Genomic DNA, 26,444 nt, shown 5'->3' with positions numbered 1-26,444 from the left:
TCTGTGCTTATTTTCCCTGTTTACTTGGGGGAATAACGGGGGAAAGCTGGCTTCCTTGAACTGACTGACAATTATGGGTTTTATGCTTTGGCCATAATGCCCTGAATTCAGGAGTTTGTCTCCGTCGAGAAGGCCCAAAAACGGCATGCGATTTAGTATTAAGGAATCACTACAGTAAGATGTGTTTCTAAAATCTGAAGATGTAAAGTAGATAAGAGGACATGGCTTTAAACCGAAAACATTTGTTTGGTTTTGGTAACGGTGCGATTTGGAAGCCCCCAGAGTCGATGTTGGAACACCGTGAGCCAACTCGTCTTAGTGGAAGGCTTTCCAGCCTCACGTCTGGCTCGGCCTGCTTCGCTTTTTCTTATTAAGAAGGAAAATTTTCTCTCGCTTGATTAAATCAGTTTCGCCCTGTTATTTTGTCCTCTCGCGGCTCCCGTAGAAATGTATGTGGGCACAGCACTCCCAATCATCTACAGTGTTACTGTACACAAGGTGGTCGGAGGAGGCATCAGATTACAGACTGAAGCACAGGCATTCAGTTGCTTTGATGGGAACGATAGCGGGAGACTTCTGTTCTTTTCCATCTGTGGCCATTTTAAATGGCATAATGGATGCTATGTTGACATTAGAGCAGTACAATCTGGCTGAGTACGAAGAGTCTGAACTTAACACCTTTAGCATTTCTGAAGATCAGCAGCTGAGCTTAAAATAAAGACAGCAATGTAACACGTTAGCACTGGATAGTTGGAACAGTTTTTAAATGATTTAATATCGGCACAATTCAGTGATTTAATATCGGCACAAATCGGCTTAAGCCTTTTTTTCCTGTAACAACGGTAATGATTTTTTTGAGTAACTCTTTAATTCATTGTAACTTCAGGATAAAGCCAGCATTTCCGCGGTCCACCTTAAAAGGGTTTTTTTAAATCAGTTTTGCAAGAGGTGATGTGATTTGAGTCCTGATTTAGCCTCTCTTCGCTCCGGTGTGGTACTGTGAATTAACAGTACATACCAGTTCACTGACAGTGCACTGGCAGCAGAAACATTTGGACGTGCCTTGTTATTGTTTTTGACTTGGTTGGCTTTCCAGGCCCGGATCCAGTACACTCTGTTCATATCATAAGAGTATTAAATGTGGGAAAGTGAAGCTTTGTTTCTTGCACAATGCGTCTTACACAACATTTCAGCAGCCCCCCCCCGCCCCCCATGTTCATCATGTGAAAAAAGTAATGCTTAATTCCCTTGTTATTGAAAAGATGAAGTTCATTATAGTCCATTGAATCACTGTATCTGGGTCAGTGGTTCAGTTGTGGAATCTCTGACTATTGAAAGCATACAGCATAAGCACATAGTCAAACTGCATAGGACCAGTGTGCACATGGACATTGTTGGCTGGCCGGTGTTATAAACCAATAAATAAGGACTGCGTGTGAGAAATTCTTTCCCTTCTTCACCAGCTCTTACACATTTAGACAACTAAATAGCAGCTGACGCAGCTCAGGTTTAGCGTGTTAAGTATTGTATTTGGCAGTGGTCGTGCATTTTTTACACACAAAAAATGGTCAAATGCAGGGAAAAATACTTTTATACATATAAACGCAGATATTCCCAGGTCTTTTTAAAAAAAATTTCTTTTAAAGATTTCAATGGACGACGACCAAGACTTGAACCACAACAAAAAAAATTGCTCATGTTTCTTAGAGCCAATAGTCTTTTGGCGTCTGACGTTTGCTTTGTCTGTCGATCATAATATTTACGCAGCTGTTGGTGGCATTTTGAGATTCAAAGGGAAAGCGCTTGATTTGAACGAAAAGTCGAAAACGAGACGACGCACTCTAGCTAGCCTGTTCGTCGCGCGTAACCGAAACCCCGTCTGCACGTGACCTCTGTTAGGATCTCGAAGAACATCCCCACCACCAAAGACGTGGAGCCCCTGCTGGAGATCGATGGGGACGTGCGCAGCTTCGAGGTCTTCCTCTCGTCCCGCACCCCCGTCCTCGGCGCGCGCGACATCAAGACCTTCCTGCCCTGCACCGTCAACCTGGACCCCAAACTTCGGGAGATCATCTCGGGTGAGTCCCCTCCCGGTCTTGTAATTCATTGCAGCTTCTCTTCTTTGTATCTGAGAAAACAAACACACCGGAAAACTTGCGCGTGGTGCTGGGCCACAGGAACGAATTAAGACGAGAAAAGAAAAGATTCACACACCCCCTCAATTCCCCCCCAAAAAAAACAAATAATGGTGTTTATTTTAGCATGTGAACAGTTTATGTTTTGACCACACTGGTGAACGGTTGATGTTTCCATGTGAACGGTTGACGCTTCGACCACGCCGATGAAGACCGTTCACATGGTGAAATAAATACCATTGTTTATTTCTTGGAGCATTAGGGGAGTTTTGCAAGTCAGAACTTTGCTTCTTTACTACTGTAAATGTAATTTATGTATTCGCTGGAAAATGCACTGCACAAACCGCTGTGATGTTTCACTAAATGGTAAATGGATGGTAAATGGACTGCATTTACATAGCGCTTTTATCCAAAGCGCTTTACAATTGATGCCTCTCATTCGCCAGAGCAGTTAGGGGTTAGGGGTTAGGTGTCTTGCTCAAGGACACTTCGACACGCCCAGGGCGGGGTTTGAACCGGGAACCCTCCGACTGCCAGACAAAAGGAGAACTTTGATTGTTTCCAATATGGCGACAGTGTTGCAACTGGAATTTAATGAGAACTGATTTTGGGGCTGCCTTTTCATACCAAAATGCATACAATAATTCCTTATTACGAACTATGGAAATCATCAGAAACTATTTGTGTTGAAGCAAGATAAGTGCCATTTTATTATATTGCCTTTGTCTTTTGAATGAAGACTATGGTTGTAGACAAGTCTGGATGAGGTTAATGAGGGTTTGCTTTCTGGTATTGTCCTCAGACGTGCGTGCGGCCCGAGAACAGGTGACCATCGGAGGACCCTATCCCACGCTGCCCCTGCAGGATGCCCCGCCCCGTGCCCCCTCGGTCTTCAGCCAGCACTCGTCGGCCTGCTCCCCCACCGCCTCGTTCAACGGCCCCTTCAACCCCCCCGGCGTGGTGTCCCCCCAGCCTCACAGCAGCTACTACAGCGGCATGACCGGCCCCCAGCACCCCTTCTACAACAGGGTGAGTCTGCGTCCACACCCGTCGGGAATCTTCCTTTCTCTTTCTCTGTCTACACCCGTCTGTATTCCTACCTCAACAGGGGAGTCTTCCTTTCTCTTTCTCTATCTACACCCGTCTGTATTCCTACCTCTACAGGGGAGTCTGTGTCCACACCCGTCTGGGTCCCTACCTCAACAGGGGAGTCTTCCTTTCTCTTTCTCTGTCCACACCCGTCTGTATTCCTACCTCAACAGGGGAGTCTTCCTTTCTCTTTCTCTATCTACACCCGTCTGTATTCCTACCTCTACAGGGAGTCTGTGTCCACACCCGTCTGGGTCCCTACCTCAACCAGGGAGTCTTCCTTTCTCTTTCTCTGTCCACACCCGTCTGTATTCCTACCTCAACAGGGGAGTCTTCCTTTCTCTTTCTCTATCTACACCCATCTGTATTCCTACCTCAACAGGGGAGTCTGTGTCCACACCCGTCTGGGTCCCTACCTCAACAGGGGAATCTTCCTTTCTCTTTCTCTGTCTACACCCGTCTGTATTCCTACCTCAACAGGGGAAGTTTGTGTCCACACCCGTCTGGGTCCCTTCCTCAACCGGGGGAATCTTCCTTTCTCTTTCTCTATCTACACCCATCTGTATTCCTACCTCAACAGGGGGAGTCTGTGTCCACACCCGTCTGGGTCCCTAGCTCAACAGGGGGAGTCTTCCTTTCTCTTTCTTTCCCTCTATCTACACCTGTCTGTATTCCTACCTCAACGGGGGGGTCTTCCTTTCTCTTTCTCTCCTTCTGTCTACACTCGTCTGTATTCCTACCTCAACAGGGGGAGTCTTCCTTTCTCTTTCTCTCCTTCTGTCTACACTCGTCTGTATTCCTACCTCAACAGAGGGGAGTCTTACTTTCTCTTTCTGTTCTTCTCTCTACACCCCTCTGTATCCCTTCCTCAACAGAGGGAGTCTTCCTTTCTTTTTCTCTTTCTGTTCTTCTCTCTACACCCCTCTGTATCCCTTCCTCAACAGAGGGGTCTTCCTTTCTTTTTCTCTTTCTATCCCTCTATCTACACTTGTATGTATCCCGACCTGAACAGAGGGAGTCTTGCTTTCTCTTTCTCTTCCTCTATCTACACTCATCTGTATCCCTACCTCAACAGGGGGAGTCTTCCTTTCTCTTTCTCTTTCTCCCTCTGTCTACACATGTCTCTCCCTATGGTGACTGTCTCTTTCTGTTTTTTTTCTTCTCGCTTCACCCCTCTGTATCCCTACCTCAACAGGGTTTGTCTCTGTCTTCAACCTTCTGTTGCCCTACCTCAACAGGGACAATGCTATACTCTCTGTCTTACTCTCCACGTCCTTCTATACCTATTCAACATGGTTTCACTCTTATGTACCTCTTAAACAACACACCCACATAATGCGTCTTATATACCATGATGAGTATGTCTCAATGCCCCTCTGTACCTCTTCAACACCATGAGCCTCTCTATGGCCCTTTACACCTCTTCTACAGCATGGTGAGTTTCTCTACTGTATGTGCCTCTACACTTCTTCCATACTATTGTGAGTCTTTCTCACAAAAGTCTTTCTGTATGTGCCTGTATAATATGGTGAGTATGTATTTCTCTTCCATGCCATCTAGGATGGTAGCCTGGCTTTGCCATTTCCTGTTGATTTATTTACTCTTATTTGCCAATACCACAGTAAGATGCAACGTACTGTGCTGTCTTCACTGTAGGGTGCAGAATTAATTTAGCTAAGGCTTTCAGTTTACGGTGTCATTCACGTCAATAACACGCCAGTTAGCGTTCATGTCAATAACAGATTTTATGCATTTCATATTTTGAAACTCATCAGAGGAAAAAGGTTCCTCAGGATGAGCTTTTACTTGTTCGTTAGGCTAGGTTCAGTAAATAATGGTTGCATCCATAACCAGTGACCAAACGGTTGTGACCTCACTGCCTTTCTTCGGAAGACCAGGGAGATTTGCTCAGGGTACAGAGAGGATTGGCCATCACTGGCATAGGTTCACCCCACGACTGTTCTTTTCATGAATTTGTATTCCTGCTTCTTTTTCCATGATATTTTCTCACTTTTTGACCAAGTGCTTCCCAAGCTTTGATCACAGATATGGTTTGTGTAGGGGTGGGCAATATGGCAAAAAAAGAAAAAAACTAAATCACTGTTCTATTTCAGATGGTTGATATACGATTTAAAAAAATTTTTTTTACCTCAGTTCTTCAGTGTCTATATAAATTAAGTTCTTTGCTTGAATAGCGACTATGAATCTGCTTCTTCATGTGATTTCAGTGTGATTTTTTAAATATTATTCATTTATAGCACTGAATTTGTTACTTACTGTTACCAAGGAAGAAGGAACTTTGGTTACCACAGAACTTTTCAGGACAGTTATACTCCCGTAAATAAAGATTTAATGCAGTTCTACTTCAACATGGTGATGAAATCCATCACCATTGCTTGAAGTCTTTACAAAATAACACTGGCTAGCAGGTTAGCTGGTTAGCATTCATACTCAGGTATCTTTACGGAGAAGTTTGATTTGCACGAAAAGGTGCATCTTGGCTGAAATTGTACCAGTGATGATGTCATGTCGCCCACCCCTATGTGTGTGTGTGTTCACTTGTGTGTGCAGCCCCTGTCATGTTAGCCATGCCATTACGTATATTTTAAATTTTTGACCCGAGTTTGTGCATGTTACTTTTATTTCTTAAATGTGTTTCCTTTTTTCCTGAATTCCCTTCCATAGCCATATTTCCCCCATCATGTTTATCAGCTGCCAAGGCAGTACTTTGGCAACACCCATCATATCCTGCTACGCCCACCCATTAAAACTGCGTTTCCCAGGGATCCGAGCAATGGACTCGTAAGTACAGAACTCTCAATGCTAAAACGTAGTCTGACTAGATTAAGCATGGTAGTCATGGTTGTATGTATGGTTGTCATGGTTGCATAATAGGTAGTGTTTTCATAAAGTTTTCATAACGTTGCATTGACGTTATAGTGAGGTCATAGTGACATTATGACGACATTGTGAAAGCTTTATCCAGAGTATTAGTTGTAGTGGCATTTCCATTTTTTCATCTTATAAAAGAAAGTAATTTGTATGTTTCCACATTCTGTGTTCATTGGCAGTTTCTCTCAATGGACAGATAAAGAATTGAGCTCCATGCTAGACAGTTTTACCCTGGACTGATGTAGGACTGTTGATCATTTTGTGTACTTCGGTCATACAATTTTATCGTCAATTTCTTTAGGAAGATTAGTTATTTCTTGGTCCGTGCCTTGCCTATGAAACCATATTTTCATTGACCAATTATAAAAGTATGTATCACTTGCGTAATTTGTTCCTACGCAAACACGGTTCAACCCAGCCTTTAAACCCTGGTAGTTCTTTTCTTATTAGGGGAAAAACAATTACAGGGGTCCAGCATGTTTAAAATTCGATCTTCTTGAATGCCACGAGATCTTCTGCAGAGTTAAGTGGCCTTGAGTTGAAACGCAGCAACTCTATGGTACTTCATTTTTGAACTGGCCCCGGGTTTTGTCACTGTCAGGTCATGCGTGTGCGTGCGTGCGTGCGTGTGTGTACGTGCGCGTGTCACTTCCTGGGAGCCCTCGCTTTTGGCCGGGTGTTTTGCTTCATTTTTGTTTTGTTTAGCTTTATACTTTGGTTGCTCAATAGGATCGCTATCAGCCAGTGGAAATTATTTTGCCTTTTTTTTTTTTCTTCGCCACAGCGTTTTTTTTTTTTACTCCTCCTGCCATTGTCAAGGAGATGGCCAATCAGGGGCCTCCTCTTCCCTGCAAATCCCCCCCCCCCCTCCCGGTAACCATGGCAGCGAAACATAATGACAGCTCCCCGTGTTCATGTGGAGCGCTGGCACCCCGGCGTCGCCTCCTCTCGCGGTCGGGACACGCACGGCGCTCAGGCCCCGCCGGCCTTAACTCTCCCAGCGGAGCTACCGCGGCGCCGCGGCGACCGCCGGATTCTTTCATTCCCCAGAGAATGGAAGAAAACGAGACTCGCCCACAGAGTCCCACAGAGCTCTGACCTCCATCACGAGAGGGCTCGCAGAGAAGGGAGAGGCCGAGTCGCGCCCGATGCGCGCTCCGCGGAAAGCGCGGACGATGAGCGCGGCTTCTCTCTGCGCTCCGTTTTGCGGATGTAATTATAGAAACTTGTGCGTGTGTGTGTGTGTGTGTGAGAGGGAGAGAGAGCGTGTGTGCGCGAGCCGGCTTGATTGGCTCCGATCTCACCGAGAAAAGCTTTGCTCATAAGGGTTGAGTTTTACAAGCCGAGGTGGTTTCCAGTCGATCATTTTTGGAATCGGTCGCTTTTCTCATTCCCAATGACATGCAGTCGTGCAGGCTTCTGTAATCTGTCCCCTCATGACTGAATCGGCTCAGAACTATGACAGATACCTTGGCCTGTTGGATATATATATATACATGACGTCTGCATGGCTATATTCAACTAGACCCATATAGCCTTGAAGATGAGTTATTGAATAATTTCATGAACAGTTCATCAGAAGACTCTTTGTAGAACCTGTTGCGGGTTGTGTGTAATACTATGCTACTCTTACAGACTGATTGTTTCTTTCTGTGGGTATATGTGAAATTTGTCATTTAAATGAGAAAAAAGGTTACACATACACTTGTTATCAACTATAATGTTGAATGTACTTCTTATGTGGTCGGTTGGTTTTTCTACCCCATCATTGTGAAGACGTGTGCATGTTGTCTAATGTTTTCTCCTCCTTCTGTCTCTTCCCTCTCTTTTTTTTTCCCCCCTGAAGCAGTTTAAGTTACAGTCTCTCAAACCGAAACAGGTACAGAAATGTTCGGACCTCGCTAACTACCTCTGGCTTACTACCTCATTTTCGCCGCCCTCCCTAGTTTGAGACTAACGCTTCCTGGTGTGGTCTTACACCTTCCCAGCATGCTCCGCGGGAAACTTAGCTCGTGGGGGGGGGGGAATTGGGTCAAAGACACGTAGTTGTAGTTGTGCTACAGCCTGGCGCCAAGTCAAACCTTTGATCCATCAGAGCTGCCCCCAGCTTTGTGTCTGTAGAGCGCTAGCGTGTTTTTGGGTAGGAGTGGGAGGCTCAAACGTTTGACTTGCTCCAGGCCTTCTTGCTAACACCCTGTCGCTCTTTCTACCCTTGTACACTCTCTCCTCTCCTACCGAAAATGTTTTCCGGTCTTCATCGCCTGGTATTTCACTGCAAAAACCGAAAAATAAGTCACATCTTAACAAGTCTTATATTTATTCCTAACTTTTTTTAAAATAAGATAAAAAAATTGCCAATGAGGTGAAACAGTTTGACTCATGTTAATATTTTCCAATGGAGTTAGACAATTTCACTTGTCAAGCAAAAAGTAACTAAAAACAAGCTAATATTTTCTACTTGAGAGAAAGAAATAAGATTTAAAGTCTTATTACAAGACTAAAACACTTGTTAAGACAGACCTTTTTGCAGTGTTCTGAGCTTTGGCACCATTCGTAGACATAAAAGAGAGGTCTTTATGGGGGCATTACCATAACCTCACCCGACCTCTCTCAACTACAAATTGTGCAGGATATGAGAAGATCACTTCACTGTGAAGCTGGATTTTAAACCTCACCTGCTATATTTTTCCACTGGTTACTGATTACTCATTACCTTTATAGTGTATAGATGTGTCATGTACCTATAACACTAAAACATGCTACAGTGTATGCTGGTGGGAGACCAGCAATGATGTTAATGCCTGGTTTCCCTTCCTTTCTGATTCCATCCTAGGATTTATCATTTGGTAGCAGAGGAATGGAAGCGTATCCCACAATTCCATGCAACCATTAACACAGGTTGAACATTGTCATTAAAGTTCATTAGAATTTGGATTTTTGAATGCCTGGAACTTATGGACTGATGAGATGTTTTGCCTGCTTTGACTACTAGAATGTTCTTCATCAGTGTACAGTGATCCTGATAAGTATGGTAGTCCCAGAGACGTTGAGAAATGCTGTTTTTGTGTGGAGAACACAAGGCACGTTCAGTAATCTCTCCTCCCTTAAACCCGCCTCAGTCACTGCCAGTTTGAACTTAGTGCACCATGTGACACCCTAAAGACTAATACCCTCGGGATTATGGGATACGCACCAGGTTCCTCTGAAGTTTGTGAAAGTACAAATGCCCAGCCCTGCGCACAATAGGCTAACCAGCCAACGCATACCTCGTGATTTACCTCAGGCAAGAGCAGTCTGGCAAAGCAGTGCCTTCAGTCTTATAAATAATAAAACTCCTTCCTTTTAATGTAAATGCATTCATTACAGTTGTTTACACGCACAAGGCATTTTCCATATATTCCCTTAGTATATGTTATTCTCTGTTCCCTAATCCTCCTTTCTAAGCATCTTTTTAGAGAGAGAAACTATAGCTGTGCTGTAAATTTGACTTGGAGCCACTGGGGCCTGATTACAAAGCGCCTCTGTCTCAGGGAAGCACTGTTGTGGTAGAGCCCCTCAGCACTGCCTGCTCTCACTGCTCATGCCTGGCGTAGCTCTGCGCTTGTAGCAACGTGACATCATGTGCTGCGTTAGCCGAGTTGTTTCCATCACCCCTAAACCACTCCCCGCCCATCCCCTTCACTGTCATGTTCTAAAAGCCTCTAGTTACAATGGAGTCTGCGGCGGGAAAAATACATGATTACAAGGGGTTTCAGTAAAGAAATAATACATACTGTTTGCATGTTGCCCTAAACCTCCATGTTATGCCCTCCCTCAAGATTTTCCCACATAGTAGTGAAAATGGATGATAATTCATATTTGATGCTGAATATTTTTCAAAGCGCGTTGCTTCTGCATCTGTTGGACCGCCTCACTTCCTGTTTCCACAGGAAGTGAATGTGCTTAATGATGGAGGTACTCTGTCCTCTGGCATCTTTGTTTATTCCATTTTTTACAAGCTTAAATCCAGGTAGTGAAATCTTTTTGACAAAGATGTTCCATCTTTGTGTTAACAGTCCTGATTTTACAACAAAGCATGTACTTTTGCTCTTTAGTGAGAAGAAGTCACTGCATTATTAAAGGCCTCACACTCTGGTTCTGGTCTGATTTTAGCAACCGTAGGTTTATGTCTTGTGCCTTTGCTTCCAGTAAAGAGTACAGGTATGTGTGATTTAGTGCACAAGGGCTGTGGATGAAGAAGTTTGTGTTGAGAAGCAGATGACTGGTTCTACGGTCTGAGAATCTATTTTCAGGTTCATATGCATTTTACCACAACACATTTGAAGATGTTGCTGTGGTCAGTGGTAGTCATACTGAAGCAAATGCATTTTTATAATGTCACATTTACTGATGTTATAAACAGCAAACCAGTGACCAGAGACTGTCGTTTCAATGAAGGGGGAGATCTTACCTCTTTAGAACACCATGCAGTGTGTGAAGGTGTGTGTGTGTGTGTGTGTGTGTCTGCGTGCGTGTGAGAGGCTGAGGGCTCCCTCGCGTTTCTGACGGTCTGGTCTCGGTCTTGGTTGTGTCCCCTGCGCTGGACAGGGCTCTGCCTCCGTAGCGTCCGGCGCCACCGTGACCCTGCTGAGCTCCATGAACACCGACGCCGTGTGCGAGCGGGTCAAGCAGATCGAGGGCATCGACCAGAGCATGCTGGCCCAGTACACCGCCACCATCAAGAAGGTGAGGGACGACTCTGCTCACCTGTGTCTCACTGTAGACCCTGTGTGTGTGTGTGTGTGTGTGTGTGTGTGTATGCGTGTGTGTGTCGCGTGGTTCGCGTGTGTGCGCGAATGTGCATGCATGTGTGTGTGTGTGCGTGTGTGTGCGTGTGCTTGCACATACATGCCTTATCACTTCGACTTTATCTCTAAGCAAGTTTGCTCTGCTTGTGAATTTTGGATGTTGGTCAGATACTTTCCGGAATGTGTGTGATTTTACCCTTTTTGTGCAGTTATGAAATGTTTATTTGCCTTGTGAAGCACTTTAATAAACTGTGAAGGTTTCTTAAATTTCAGCACTGCTGAACGCCAAACCCACTTAGCTCAGAATGTGGTCTTGGGCTGAAATCCATGGGCTCTTAGCATCTGCTACATAAAAGTAGCAGATACTTACAGCCCATACTGTCACACGGTCAGCCTGTTTGTTGCATAACAGGATGCTAATTCAAGACAAACGCTTTGGAGTGATTCAGTGAGAGAGTCAGCCCTGCAGTTGAACGTTTGCCACAGTATTATCACACAGATTTGCGAGCCCGTTTTATGGAAGACAGCACCGCGCTGCCACTGACTTAACTCTTCTGATTGGCTCACACGAGTTTCTCCTCACAGCACAACACTGACTGGTTCAAAGCAATGAGTGATTTGTGGCACATATTCAGCAGACTGTACCTGTGATAGGCCTGCTCAGCCCACCCCCCATTATCCCACCTCTCGCTCTTGTCATCTCTCCCAGGCTAACGTGAACGGCAGAGTCCTGTCCCAGTGCAACCTGGATGAGCTCAAGAAGGAGATGAGCATGAATTTCGGAGACTGGCAGCTGTTCCGAGGAGCGGTAAGGACTGGACGACTCGCGCACAACACCTTTCGCTCTCCACAGTTCGTTGTTCCCCAATGGTTTGAAACTGTCAGAAGTGGAGCTTTAAAAAGCCAACCACTGTACGATAAGTCAAAATTATCAACACGGTAGCTCCATTGGCTAGATTTCATTTTTGCTTCAGTGAATGTTGTGCTGCTAAGAAAAGCAAGCTAGCCATACCAAAATATCAGTAATAAGCTGAAGAGATTTTTCTGTGAGACTCCACTGTCTGAGGGGGCTTAACTCTGACAGGAGAAGCAGAGGAGAGCTGCTGTCTCATGTCTGATATTTTCACTTTTATTCTACTTGGAACATTGGCTGCGTTAATTTTCCCTTGTCTGGTTCAGTTTTTCTTTCGTTTTTTTCTAATACCGTTTTCCTTTTTATTTTGGATATTTATTTTTAGTATTTATTTAATAAAAAGGTCCAGATCAGTCTGCATATGGTGAAGCAAAATGCCACAACAAAATGAAATGGCACTAGGCGTGACAGAATTCCAGAGCGCTCCATACACTCGGCCAATGAGCATCCATAAGATGGATGTAGTTGCTTCCACTCTTGTGTGGAATGCAACAGTGCATTTCAGCCAATCTGGACTCCAGGCAGATGTGTCTCAGCCGTGCGTCTGCTTTTTCAAAGTCCGCCATGGCAGTTGGCGGGCATCATCTACGTTAGTGGTTCTCAAATTCGGTCCTGGGGGACCACTGTGCATTCTGGGTTCTGTTCCAACCAGTCTTCTCTCGCTCAGTTAAGTTTGTCGAACACAGGTGTTTTAGCTCTTTCATGACTTCTTACCGCGATACAGGTTTGGCTCGTAATCATTTGCTTTGTCTTTGAATCCGTCATTATCTTCCAAATGGTTTGTTTTAGTGGCCAGGTGTCCACATTTTCACTTTCTACTTTTTTTTTTTTTTTACCTCTCTTTATGTAATCGGTTACGATATTGCACAACGTGAATATGGGACTTTTATTCATTGTGGGATGCGTGGCTATTAAGAAACGGCGTAATTAAGAAAAAATGAACAGCTTGTTGGAATTCTGGGGCTGCGACTGCGGTCGGAATGAAAACCAGCGTACACAGTGTTCCCCCAGGACCGAACTTGAGAACCACCGATCTACGTGACTGTTAGCATTACTTCATCTGCAATGCTGCATCTGTTTTGCCAGTCACGACAGCTTTTGCGGACATACAGTATGCGGGTTAACCTCAGTATTCACAATAAATGAAGCACGCATACCAGTTCATAATATTTTCCTATTGTCAGACAATGGGACATACTGAAAATAATAGCATTTCGAGCAGAGTGCTTTTTTAAGTAATTCAGTATGACTGCAGTAATACTGTGGCGGTTGGGTTTAGAGCTTAGACACCAGCGTGTTGTTGGTTCGGTGGGGTTCCACTGCGGTCCCTCACCCCCCCCACTTCGCTCTCTCTCTTGCCCCTCCCCCTCCGCAGGTGATGGAGCTGCGTCACGTGGAGAGCCAGGCGATGCACGAGGTGGCGGGCAGCGAGCAGGGCAGCAGCGTGGCGGGGCACGCGGACCCGGCCCGCCGGGCGGGCCCCCCGCACCACGAGAACCCTGACGCCTCGCCCATGTACCACTTCAACCTGAGCTTCGAGGAGCTGAGCAACGTGGGCCTGGAGGAGCCGCCGAGGCACAGCATCCCGCCGTGGACGGTGCGTGCTCGCCCGCCCGCGCAATCGGAACCATCGCTTTTACAGCCTCGGTTTCCCCGGGGACAGAGTTTTCTGTTGGCACAGGCTTGATTTACTTTATGGACTAGTGGCGATAGAGCTTCTGAGTTATACAGGCTAAGTTTCTTAAGCAACTGAATGACGTGGTGGTGCCAAGTTAAATTATTATTCATTACGGTTTGACTGATTCAGTACTTTGTTCATCGGGAAGCATATGTGAATTTATATGTTGCCAAGGGAACTGGCCAGTGAGGTGAGAAGCAGAACGTGATGACTTTCTCCTGCTTCTCAAAGCACACCTACAAATTTAGAGCCAGTCAATCATTAAATTATTTATTTGCTTAAACAGTCCACCACAGGTAACATTTTGTGTTATGTGTTAAGTTCATTTAGCTGGATATTTACAGGAGCAATTTTGGCTAAGCAAGGCTGCAACAGCAGTACCCCAGGATATTCTAAATGTATTTATCAGAACTTAATTTAAGGCAGCTGATTTATTTATGATGGCTTAAGTCAGCTCAACTGAATCCCTGGGTCTGAATTGATGGCTGTTTTAAGGTTAAACAGAATCCCGCAGACCCTTGGATCTACAGGACCAGGACCGAGGATCAGTGACTTTGGGTTGTTTGTCATTGGAGACTAAGTAGTCTTTTGTCTTGTACCCCTCGCTCAGGTGACTACACACAGGACGCCCAGCATGTCCAGCCTGAACTCCCAAGAGTCGTCCAACGACATCTGCAAGCTGACGGACAAGCAGCAGGCCGAGTACCGCAACGCCTACCAGGAGTACATCGCCCAGATGGCCGGGCTGGAGGGGTCGGGCAACGTGGGGGAGAAGCCGGTGCAGCCGCACCCGGGCCAGTTCATGCACTCCTCCTCCTCCTCCGACGACAAGGGCAAGGAGGGGGCGGAGCCGGACGGGCGCAAGCCCTACGGCAAGAGAGGGGGCGTCAAGGCCCCCGACCCGGCCGACTACGCCTCCTCCACCTCCACCTCCTCCTCCTCCTCCTCCTCCTCCTCCGCCGCCGCTCCCGCTGCCTCGGCGGCCGACGCGGCGCCCCTGGACCCCATCACCGAGGAGGACGAGAAGCCCGACCACGCCTCCTCCAGGGCCGCGCCGGGCCGCCGGACCTCGGCGGAGAGGGCGGGGCTCTTCCAGGGGGCGGAGCTGAAGCTGAAGGGCACCGGCCTGCGCTACCAGAAGCTGACCAGCGACGACGACGAGTCGGAGGAGTCGGACAACGCCCCGCTCCTCGGCGACGGCAAGAAGCCGGGCCCCGATGGCGGCGACGGCGGCGGCGCCCGCCCCCCGGCCAAGGGCAAGGAGTACCTGTCGGACGCCATGCTGGACAAGAAGGACTCGTCTGACTCGGGCGTGAGGTCCAGCGAGAGCTCGCCCAACCACTCGCTGCAGGACGAGGAGGCCGACCTGTCCCAGCTGGAGCGGGCCAACCTGATCGAGCTGGACGAGGAGGGCCTGGGGCGCAAGCGGGGCCTGGGCCTCCCGCACAGCCTGAGCGGCCTGCAGGACCCGGCCGTGGCCCGCATGTCCATCTGCTCCGAGGACCAGTGCAGCCTGCTGGCCAGCAGCCCCGAGGAGAGCTGGCCGTCCTCCAAGACCTTCAACCTCAACCGGACGCCCAGCAACACCACGCTCAACAACAACTCCAACGCCCAGCGCGGGCCGCCCGGCCAGGGCCCCACCTCCGCCCCCGAGGTCATCGTGGCCCCCTCCGCCGGCACCACCGCCAACACCACCAGCACCACCACCACCACCGGCGTGCCCGCCGTCGACAACGTGAGGGTGGTGCACCTGAAGAGGAGCATGAACCCGGGGGAGGCGCCCGAGATCCACATCGTCTCCACCTCCGACGCCGTCACCTTCGGGGACGAGCGGGAGAGCATCCTGTGAAGGCCCAGGTCTCCCCTGGAGTAGGTCCAGATGATCGACATCGTCCATGGTGCATGCGTAGTAATATAGAGTAATATAGGTAGTTGGACATTAAAAAAAACAAACCTTGCATGTTTCATGGTCTGTACTTGTAAGGTAGTATGTCAAAGTGCAGTACGGTGCAGTGTTAATTCGTAAGTGCAGGTTTAAAAACAGTTTTTTTTTGTTTAGTAGAACGTAGTGCATGTTTGTAGATTGTAAAACTAAAAGTAGCTGAAAAAACAACGGCTATTCCAAGCATGTTCATGCTTAAACTAAGCTGATTAACTTGTGCATGAAAGAAGCATATTTTGAAAAGCACTTAGCACGTTGATTTATTTATGGTTGCTAATGTCACTGAGACGTGTTTGCTTACGTCTGCCGAGTTCTGTACTGAGCTTGCGAAGTGGTAGTTAGAGAAGATTGTGGCGTTTCTAATGTTAAATGGCTTAGTGTGGTGTTAGAGTAAATACATACTTGAAATGGCATGTCCAGTGTGACTCAAATAGTTTTTGCAAGGTTTACGGATTTAGAATTGAGTGTAGATTAATTGTAATAAATATAGTGTTTTAGCGGTATTTAAAGTTTGCTTGATTTGACGCTATAAAATGCCGTCAAACCTCCCTGGCTCTTAAAACCCAAGCTCTTTGGCACCCATGCCAAAAGTGTGAGGTGTAGCTTAGCTGTGAACTTATTGTTGGTTAAACGTTAATTTATTAATAATATGTTTGTGACCCCAGACCCAAACCCCCAGGCGTAACTTGGTCTGCCTGTTGCTGTGCATTTTAAGTAGTAATAAAAATCTGTGTGAATCGTGGCATTGCGTAAATTGACCTTTTTTTCTTTTCCCCAATGCAACATGCTACCTGTGGTGTACCTTTATGTTGAGCATACCTCTAACACGAATGTACTTTTTTTTGGAATTTATGAAGGACATTGTGATGTTGTCGTGGTTAAGACAAAAAAATAAATAATTGAAAAAATAAATGTCCGTCTATAATAAGTGTGTCTCGTCTTTTTACCACTTTACAGTAGCCTTAGTCGTTTTAAGGATGTTGTCCGTCTGTCATGTCTTGCAGAGGAAAGACGGTGATCTGTCAATGACTGAGATAGTTTGCTACAATGACAAACGGTTCTGTATGCCATAATCCAAACCCACAAAGCTATATTGTTTTCCTGACCATGGAGTAGCGAAATAACTTTAGGCTACTACTAAAAAAATTTGCCGTCTTGTAATAATTCCCTCTGCGTGTCGTTAACCACCTAGTGGCCAGTAATTTACCTGAAACCCTGGCCACGACGTGCGACCTTACACATAGGTGCCAAGAGAACCTTGAACCGTCACAAGCGAGTTCATTCAGTAAGAACGCCGCTTAATATTTCACATTAAATCGTTGTCCGGTTTCTGGCTGCAGGAAAAGGCGCATAGCTGTCACGTGTACGATGTTAATAATACGGTCCTTCAAGACTTCGCTTACCTTTAGTACATATCAAATAACGTCTATTAAAGTTTAAAATAGCAGGTTTAATGCATGGTTAAAACGATCTATTTTAGGGAAGGAATTTGTCAAATGAGTTAATTCTGGGTAATCATAATACCAATATGCAGGGCCGTGCAGAGACACCGTGAGAGGTGTTCGAAGTGGGTGGGAAAATACTTTTACGACACCCAGTTATTCTGCAGAATATATTTGACCAAATTGAATGGAAATTAATGACAGCAACAATAATAGTACAAACATTTATTTTATCAAATAAAAGGGGCACTTCGGGCAATACAGGCCCCACCCGGAGACCCTCCCCGCCCCCCGAACCATTATTTAACGAGTGGTGCAATAATAAACATTTGTAAAATAAATAATTTCATACCCTCAGTTTGTTATGAGCACCTGATATTCGTACACGTGTCTGTTCCAAAGGCCATTTTTTCCTTACCCTCATGTCTTGCAACCAGCAGGAGGCGCACCTTCTACGACTTTATATTATTTTGTACAATTGGAGTGCAGTGATGTTGTACTTATGGGGAAATGAGGGAAAGAGGCAGTGGTGTCACATTTAATGACCATAGTCTTCTACAGTCTTAGACATAGCGAATGCTTGAGATATTAAAGCCCTGGAAATTGTTTAGCCTTTAAAATTCCACTGATTACATTACATATAAATTGTGCACTAGTAGTAACTCAAATCTCTATTAAGTTAAGTACCGTACATTTCTTGTTTGTGGAATATAATTCAACACAGCCGCCCTGACAATGGCCAATATAAACGGAGCAAAGGATATTACTAAAAGCTTCGGTCTATTACTTTAAAATGGTTCTTCCAGTGTAATACATTTAAAATGAGCAAAATCTCACTCATCCTGAAAATGTTTTGGCTACCCTCCATAGTTATCATTATATGGGGTGTTTTGTCGTGGGTCCCAACAGTATTGCAATTTCTCTGCAGACAATCACCGGGACACTTGTCTATGTTCCATTAAATAACTTAAACTTCTGTGATACCACTCTACCCGCTAGGAACCCCGTGTTCAGTTAAATTGAGTCACAGTGTTGTTAATTATTACCAGGCGAACGGCTACATGGTAAGATGAGTATGTCTGCGTGAGGCATTTTGGGCAGTTCTTCCAGACTGCCTGGCGCCAACGTAGCACCTGTGTGACCCAGTTTGACAATGCAGCGCACAGGTGAGACGCCGATGCTCTCCACGATGCAATCTTCAGAGGACTCTCTCAGACACCAGTACTGGACATAAATAGCCGATGTTTTTGATTCATGCTCTTGAATAAAACCCCAAAATTAGCATTATTTAAACAAATCATACAGCAATTAGCTGCTCTAAAATAACGCAACAAAGCATTACGATACATGAACACCCAAACAAGGGGAACTTCAAACGATTCTTACAGTGTTTTGTGGAATTTACTGAACGAAATGCCTTCACATATCGCAAAAAAAAAAACGCCTTTGGATTCTGTTTTGGCATTAGAGTGAAAACACGTAAACTACCAGAGTACAGACAGATCAATCAGCCTTCATCAGCAGGCATAGAAATCAACATGGATTAACATTCCGTAAACTGGACTCGAAAAATGTATATATGCGTCCAAACTAGAATTATTAACTTACTAGGGTGATCCTTGGAATATTTAAATAAACCATGTGATTTATTTATTTTTGTAGAAAAAAAGATACAATTTACAATATTATTTTATAAAACAATTCAGCATCAAGTACAGAATCATATTTTCTGCAGAAACATGGAATCTGCAACTATACAAGAGAGGTCACAAGGTTTCACGCATTCATTTTTACTATAGGTATGTCCAGTTCCTTGTTCGACAAAACAACAGAATTAAAATATGAACAACATCCAAGTTCTCTTCGATTCACGCTCCACCTTTGCAAGAAGGCAAAGACTTTTCATGAGGTGTGGGGATTCCATGCGACTTTTTTATTTTTATTTTGCTCCCGTTGTCGGGAATATTATAAGTCTTCCATCTGAAGAAAGAACAGTCTGGCTTGATAAATAACTGTCCGAAATAATATAACATAGACGCAGTCCTTCTTCTTTCTGCCTTCCTATTTTTATTTTTATTTTATTTCTTGGGGAAAATATTGTCTCTTACTTCAATTAAAGATGAAATCCAGATCCAGAACAAAAACTGAAAAAATGTCACGTCCCGTGTTTCTGTCCAAACCAAACACCTGTAAAAGATTGAGAAAGAGAGGAGTGTTTAGAAAAGGGCGACCAGGGCAGAGATCCGGACAGACTGGCGCCAGGGAGGAAGCCGCAGTTTCTAACATTTAACCAAACACTCAAATACTGGGCAAACCCTGGCCTCCAGATGTAGTCTGCGTGCACTCGCGCCAGATGTACGCGCATTCACGCAGCCAAGGAGTACATCCCAAACATTTCTGACAACTGAACATGTGTGGGTATGGGTGTATGCGTTCGATTTTTGTGTCGGGCGCCTGTCTTTAGATCAATAGCATGCATTATCCAAACAACCACTAGGCTATTCTCTAAATAAGTATGAAGATAATAAATGTACCATTTCATTGCGCATTAAGTCAGCTACACGAGAGAACCATTTCTGATGCAGTAGCCTACACTAACCACCATTTAACTGATTTCATACATGGCAGTCCGCTTTCCAAATATTTCCATCAACATCCACTCCCAGTCATATTTAATTTCACGTGAACCTCGGAGTAGATGTTAAAATTTCATTAGAATGGCGCTTAGACTAAGGTTTATTTAATTGTATGGAACTGAGCTGCAATAGGTTAGAGTAAAATGCTTACCAGTTCAGCGAAATAGCCTCTTGCTGTCATCTGTGTTTACTGCTGTTGTTGGAAACTCAGCAGACTGTAAGTAAACAAACCAGCTCATTATTCATTTCATCATCCACACTCAACACGCAGTATCATTAGCTAATTAGTCAGCAAGACCGTGTGTCTGACAAATAAATAATCACGGCGAAACTACTATTAAATACCTTTAAAAGAGCCGTGTGAAACGCATGCATTTCATTTTAACTAAAATTTGGTATCTGTTACCATATATTTTGTCTCAGATTAGTGAATAACTAACAACAGTTCCTACGCAATCCAGGCACACTGGCAAGATCAGGAGATAGCTACCGTCACCTGTAAAGAGAGGATGCTTATGTCTGTGTTGAGGGTTGTCAAGGGAGTCCTGGATGTAGCCTGCCCTGGTCGCTGATGGTGTGGGAGGCCAACAATAGCGGAATTAGAGTCAAGTGCAATTTGAAGGTCCAGAATATAATCGATGACATGCTGCAGAATTTCCATCTTGCTAACGTTCTTATTCTGTGGGAGGCTGGGCACGAGTTCCTTGAGCTTGGAATAGCAGTCGTTCATGTTGTAGAGCAGACTTAACGGGTCATCCACGGGAGTCTTGCTCCTAGAAATTCCGAGACTATGTTCCGACAAGCTCGCGCTGTTCTTCCTCAAAGACCTCACCGGACTTATTGCTTTCATTTTGACACCACGGAGGAGCCGCTCAGTGCTTGCTTGTAAAGTGAAATGTAGTGTTTGTCCTCGCCGCGTTTTACAGACAGTTGCTAAGAAGCCAAAGGGAACTGAATTTGCATGCTGTCAGTGTCTTTCTATATAGCTGCTGATCTGGGGGTTGTAGTTGATGTAGATTGGTTGACAATGCCACGTCGATCAATGCTCTGAAGCCACCACATAGGTTAGCCCGTCGCAGTGTAGCAAATCCCTCCCACGTCATGTACCAAACCAGTGAAGCTCCGGATGAAGTACAAAATGGGCACAGCATTTCTGGAGAAAATACAGTTTATCATGTTTCTGACAAAGGGCTTGGATAATGTGCATGCAACTGTCGAGAGAGTAGCCTACCAACTGAAGTCTGTAGCCCAACTAAAGTAGCCTATTTTGAATTTCCGCACCTATCATTTATGCGCCCTCTATTTCCCTCGATCACGAAAGGAGCACTATATGCAGGTTGGCGTAATCTGGGTGATTAAATCAATATAGAAAGCTTCTGTGATATTAGTAAATTGATTATAATTGATTTTACCCTGAAAACATGGGTTGGTAGTGGATAAATCCCGGTCAATTTATTTAGAGGTTGGCCTTTTTATGAGGCGCTAATGTGCAATCTTAACGGACCCGGCTTGTGTTTATATAGGCTAATAAAGGTTTATACAGCTGTTTGGTTCTCTGCAACGGACAGTTTGGATATGATGCAAATAAACGCTTTTGTCGTGCTAAGAGAAAACATGTTCCCGTTTTAGTGGCAGCCGTCTCTCCGTCCAACAATCCTACACTGTGAAATGTCCAACGTGAATTAAACTCAGAGTACCAGAAAACATGTTGGGACCATGTACCCTGTAAAGACTGATTTATCACTGCACATTTTACTATAGCACATAGTCTATATCATTTTTAAATCAGTACCATATAAACATATATTACAAGACCTGCAAATGAACAAACGCATGTATGTTCGATAGTTATCGATAGCATAAATGAAAATATATATATTTTTAAATACATAAGTGAAAGGCGCATACAGTGAGGGGAAATGCTTTCGTGTGTGGCAGTGGTGTCGACATTGAGCAAGACCCTAAAGGAGGGGCGATTTGCTTGCATGACGAGAAGAACATTTACTAAACCAATACTTGCTAAATGTAATGGACTGCATGAATGAGTGTTTTGGTGGTGAAAAATGTGCATAAATGTGATTTTCAATTCTTTTCTTAGTTGGTGGTGCACCAGATTTGATGCGCGCAAACGGTAAAATGAGGCACAAAGGGTCCTACGTCTCTCTCGCTGCACTGGGATGTCAAACTTACTGTTCAGTCCTCCTTTAATTCGGTGATGCAGTCTATGCGTATTTTATAGCATACCAGCACACGGAACGAGCAATAAATTAGATCCGACCCCAGACCCCACACATAAGCGCTTCTTTCCAGGAGAATGACACCGCGCGCATGGATAAACAGCTGGATGGTAGCCTACCGCAATGAATACCATAGGAAGGCCAGTCAATATGCTGAATTAGCCGATTACTGTACCCTGATACCTCATAACGTACAAGGCCTGCACGTTTTTACTAATGATGAAGTTAACCAATAGATCTACATGTGCACTAAACCGATATGAACTGATATAACCTACAGACAGAAGTTAAATCGTCATGTTTTAGGGTACATGTTTATGTATCACCCAGAAGCGTGGGGTCAGCACTCTTCCACCCAAACAGTTTTTTTCGGGGATAGTTTTTTTGTCATGGGGCCATGTACTTCAAAATCATATCAATGGCTTTTATGTAATACGTTGCCGAATTGTTGCGCTATATGTGTAAATACTTGCCTGGGCTTATGCCGTAACATTTTTCCGGTCATAAAAAGGTTTGTAAGTGCCAAAACTATCCTGCCTACAACAAACCCCTGCATTTATAATGTAATGGAATGAGATCTGGGATCCATGCAATCCTGTACACATCTGGTGCAATTGGATTTTTCCATTTTCTTTCCCCTCCTTTTTGTTCTAGCAGCTGTGTACATTTCGCATGACACTCTGAGTGATCCCTGACGGGTGATGAATTGGCACCAAGCTAGCAGCGGTACTGAACAGCGCCGCGAGCTCCTGATCCTGCCGACTCTTCGGCGCCAGCATCGTGACGTCACCCATTCACAGTAGCCCTCAGAGCCAGTCCGCACGGCGCCGCTCAGGCGGCTGCTATGACGACGGGGGCTGCCAGTCAACTAGAATTCTCTGCTGACTCCGCTGGGCCAGCGTCACCTCTGTCCTTCTCCGTTCGGGAGCCGCACACCTGGATCGATTTGTATTTCTTAAGTTGGCAACATTGGGCCTACATTTTATTGGGAAATAAGGACAATTCCCTTTTTTGCAGTCGTGTCAGAAACAAAATTGAACGTGATGAAATCCAGCTGCTTTTTAACAAAAAGGCAAGAGCTTTTCTGAGGAAGATAGAGTCCGAAACAGTTCAACATCTGTGCAGTTACCGTGCCAAATGAGGGCGCGCTGAAATAATTTTGTCAGATTCTTTCTGAAGTGAATATTCAACTTGTGCAAAGCAGTTACGTGCACCCAGAATTACGAAGTTCTTTTTTTATTTTTTAAACTTAATCGAGGATGAAGGACAAATAAGGAAACTTATTTATATATATAAAAAAAAAACTGAAAGTTGAATTTTGGAAAAAACTAGGTTGCCAATCACGTTGTAGCCTATTATTAAAATATAAACAACTATAAACATTCAAGCCTAAACCGTTGTAAAGAAGAATTATTCGGATTATTCGTATGCTAAATTCAAAATCCATATCCAAACGCGTCAAAAGTGCATATTTTAGGCGAATTTGTACGACTTACGACTTTTCTTTTGCCATGTAGAAAAAATTTCCATGGCAAAAGAAAAGCAGATAGCTTCCCAAACTGCAGGTGCACGCACATTGCGGTTTCACCCTGATTGCTCTGATTGAATACAATGCAATGGGGGTACCAATTCATTTCATGAGTAAAATCGGGCTGTCCATGTCATGGTTCAGGAGAGTTTAACTTCGTAGCATAAGTAACGTTGAGAGATTACCACGCGCCGGTCGTGTGCCACAGTTCACACATAAGAACAGTGCCCTAGCTGCCACACTTGCAAGCAGCAATCACTCTACAGGCGTGGCTGCTGTTTAGAATGCACACAACGAAGAAGCCTGAAGTTGAATGCAACTGCACTGAGGTCAAATCAAGATGCAGCGTCAGTGAAACAGGTTTATCGAGGAAAACAAATGAAGAACTATGAATGTGTATTTTAAATGGCACAGAGCAAGTCATGGAGAAGTTACCTATTTATTTTAGTAACGCACAGAGGAGTAGGCTACACCAAAGACCCATAAAGTAAATAAATAAGCCTCTATCCAATGTTGTCTGTAATTGGCTGACATAAAGCATAACAAGCAACAAAGGAGCATATCTTAATTCATTAAGCAATATGTATATAATGCATTTCATGAAAGTTGATGCTTACAGTCAGTCTGTTTTCAGTAGAAGTATTGAGTGTACACTTTGAATACTGTTGAAGGGTCTGCATACTGAACTTAGTAGATCCAATAACACCTGGTATAAACGTGAATTTGTTTTAGAAGTGCAACCATCATGCTGGGTGAAGTGGGTGCGCATGTGCATGTGTGTGTGCACGCCAGTGAGTGTGTGTTTGTGCATACCTACAATGAGGTTAGGTTTTATGTGTATGCATTTAGCTCCAGAGAGGTATGATTATTACCATCCCAAGGCAACTTGGGTGAATAATTCATGAAATTGTTATGAGGAGAGGAAGACTATTAAGAATTGATAGGGAATGGACACATCTGCAGGTTTTGGCTTGATATGATTTGGCCCATATGTGTAGAGGGTGCTGCCTCAGGACAATTTAAGTGTGCTGACTGCATGGAGGATTTGTGTGGGAGAAGGCCCCCTGGTGAAGCGCTGATATCCTGTTTCCTGGTGCGCCCTTATGCCTGCAACTTCCTCCTGGCACCTCCACTAGACTGAAACAAAGGCCCAACTCTCCACTGTAATAGTAATAAGAAATGTGGAAGACAGGGTTGTACCATTGCGGCATTTCTCTAGTATCATCTGCATCTACTGTGAGGCTAGAGGTTCACTTATTTACACAGGGCTCTCTCTTTATCACTCTGTGGCTCTTGTTTGGGAGAGAGGGGACCTTGTATTTTGCTTCTTCCCTCCTGTTTTCCAGGTGTACCATGTCTAAGCTTCTCTATTTGGCCTTGTAGCCCATGGGAGAGATTTTGTCAGAGATGTTTCAGGAACATCCCCGTTGTCTCCATTAGTATTGTACCCCTTTACCCATGGTCAAAAATGCACGACACATGTGAAATCATTTACGTGGATGCTAACAGGCTAAATGGTCGAGTAAAAAAACAGGCGCGTAGAGCGAAAATGAGTAGTTTGGATAAAATGAGTAATAGCCTTGAAAGATAGGAAGACACTCCTGTATTTAAAATTACGATATGATTCACTTGTTGCAGAAGACTGCAGGATAAATGCTGCTCTGAGTATCTCTCACCTTGCTATAGTAAGTGCAGACAATGTTTTTTACCCTCGCACTCAATGGTCCTTCACTGTCCTTGGGCTGTTCAGCTGCATTGCGGCCTGAAGCTTGTCCTCAGCCTTCCGTACTGGAAATTGAGATGCATTTTTAAAAATAGCCAGCACGTGCACAAACGAACAAAAACATATTATTGCTGAGAATAAAATGAATACTGAGACTCAGTATCTATCCAGAGCAGTTTTACCTCCACAAGGTAGGGGTTTAAGGACTCCACCCTGGCAACCCAAATGGCCGTTGTTTAATACTTGTCTGAATTGAAAACCAGCTAGAAAGAATTCACACCCAGTCGCATTGCTTGTGTCTGATTTTCAAAAAAGCATGTCTCAATGCAACCAGGCCAACCCCTTTCGCACTTTAATACCTTCCTAAATGGAACGTGACTGCACATTTCTGGAGAGTGAGCTGGTGCAAAAAACATGACAGAAGAAAATGGCGTTTTTATCAGCGCGAGCATGTTCACAGAACCACAACAAACCTGAGAAAATTAAAACCTCAGAATCTCTGTTCTGAAACTGGCTGGTAGGAGGACCTGCCTCGCGCTTTGCGTAGGTCCCACCCAGCAGCTGGCCGGGCGCGAGCGGCAGAGCTGCTAATCAGGTTTGCCGTCTGTGCCATGTGGAAGCTGTACAGCACCTTTCCGGGGCCTGCGAAAGCTGTTAAGGAGCTCTGGATGGCTATGCGCAGGCTGTGCGGAATCGGAGCGCCAGCTGTATAGCGCGCCCCCCTCCCTCCCGCCTCTTGTTGTCAGAGCCTCGACAGATAGACGCACGGCTTTGTGTCCCTGAGCCGCCTTCGCGTTATCTCCATCTGTACGCAGGCCGGACACGCCGAGGCGCTCAGAGCATTGAGTCGTCTAAAACTGTCACAGGTATCGTCCTTGACGCGGTTCATTCCTGTTCGCGCGCGATCTGAGGTTGCACTTGTAAGACATTTGTGGTGCCTCAAAAAATACGAACGCGCACTGCTCCGCACATTTTTCGTCGGTTTTTCATAGGAAAAGGAGAAACGTGCTCCTCAACTCTCAGGCAGTCCGAATGCGCCGAACTCATGTCACCGATACTAAGGCTGCGATCGACATTTCTAGCCGTGGCCGCCAGATTAGACCATCTGTCCGCTTTACACAGTTTCACAGTTTATTTCCAGAAAACGCGCTGCCTTGCGTACGCAGCGTGCAGAGACAGGAAAAGCACTTCGAGACGTCTGTCATGCGATGCGAAGTGCAGCTGCATCGCACCTCTCTCCGTCACATCCTCACAGCTGTTCACGCCTATATTAGCCTGTAGCACAGGTGCGTTTATATTTATCACTCCGCTGGTTATCTTAGGAACCTTCACAAGGTTATGGCTGGGCTAGGTCACCACATGAAGTGTTTTTACAGAAGATATGTGCCTTGCTGGCTTTCTTTCTTACTTCCTCCTCTGTTGTTACCCTCCTTTTTTGCCCT

The 26,444-nt window shown here is 45.0% G+C and overlaps 2 protein-coding genes across 12 annotated transcripts in view; one reads left to right on the top strand and one right to left on the bottom strand.

Moving 5' to 3' along the window:
* The window catches only part of kidins220b (kinase D-interacting substrate 220b), a 39,821-nt gene extending 23,457 nt beyond the window's left edge, over window positions 1–16,364 (top strand). For 6 of the 11 annotated variants that reach the window (XM_064339797.1, XM_064339795.1, XM_064339798.1 and 3 more), the window contains exons 23-30: window positions 1,900–2,078; window positions 2,938–3,164; window positions 5,910–6,026; window positions 7,963–7,995; window positions 10,704–10,841; window positions 11,613–11,711; window positions 13,192–13,413; window positions 14,105–16,364. In XM_064339797.1, coding sequence (XP_064195867.1) covers window positions 1,900–2,078; window positions 2,938–3,164; window positions 5,910–6,026; window positions 7,963–7,995; window positions 10,704–10,841; window positions 11,613–11,711; window positions 13,192–13,413; window positions 14,105–15,343 — 2,254 coding nt within the window. In that variant the 3' untranslated portion in view covers window positions 15,344–16,364. The remainder of the gene's footprint in view (window positions 1–1,899; window positions 2,079–2,937; window positions 3,165–5,909; window positions 6,027–7,962; window positions 7,996–10,703; window positions 10,842–11,612; window positions 11,712–13,191; window positions 13,414–14,104) is intronic. The other 5 variants (XM_064339802.1, XM_064339801.1, XM_064339804.1 and 2 more) reach the window with 3 other exon arrangements.
* A 2,137-nt stretch (window positions 16,365–18,501) lies between these two features.
* id2b (inhibitor of DNA binding 2b) lies at window positions 18,502–20,479 on the bottom strand. Its single transcript, XM_064339806.1, has 3 exons — window positions 20,011–20,479; window positions 19,666–19,729; window positions 18,502–19,065 (listed from the first exon to the last, which is right to left on the bottom strand). The coding sequence occupies exons 1-2, from the start codon at window positions 20,362–20,364 to the stop codon at window positions 19,670–19,672; spliced, it is 414 nt and encodes a 137-aa protein (XP_064195876.1). The 5' UTR covers window positions 20,365–20,479; the 3' UTR covers window positions 18,502–19,065; window positions 19,666–19,669.
* Between the last annotated feature and the right edge of the window lie 5,965 nt (window positions 20,480–26,444).

The sequence above is a fragment of the Anguilla rostrata genome, chromosome 6 (assembly GCF_018555375.3).
Source record: "Anguilla rostrata isolate EN2019 chromosome 6, ASM1855537v3, whole genome shotgun sequence".
NCBI lineage: Eukaryota > Metazoa > Chordata > Actinopteri > Anguilliformes > Anguillidae > Anguilla > Anguilla rostrata.
The sequence above is the reverse complement of the archived record's forward strand: the minus strand, read 5'-3'. Positions and strand labels throughout refer to the sequence as shown.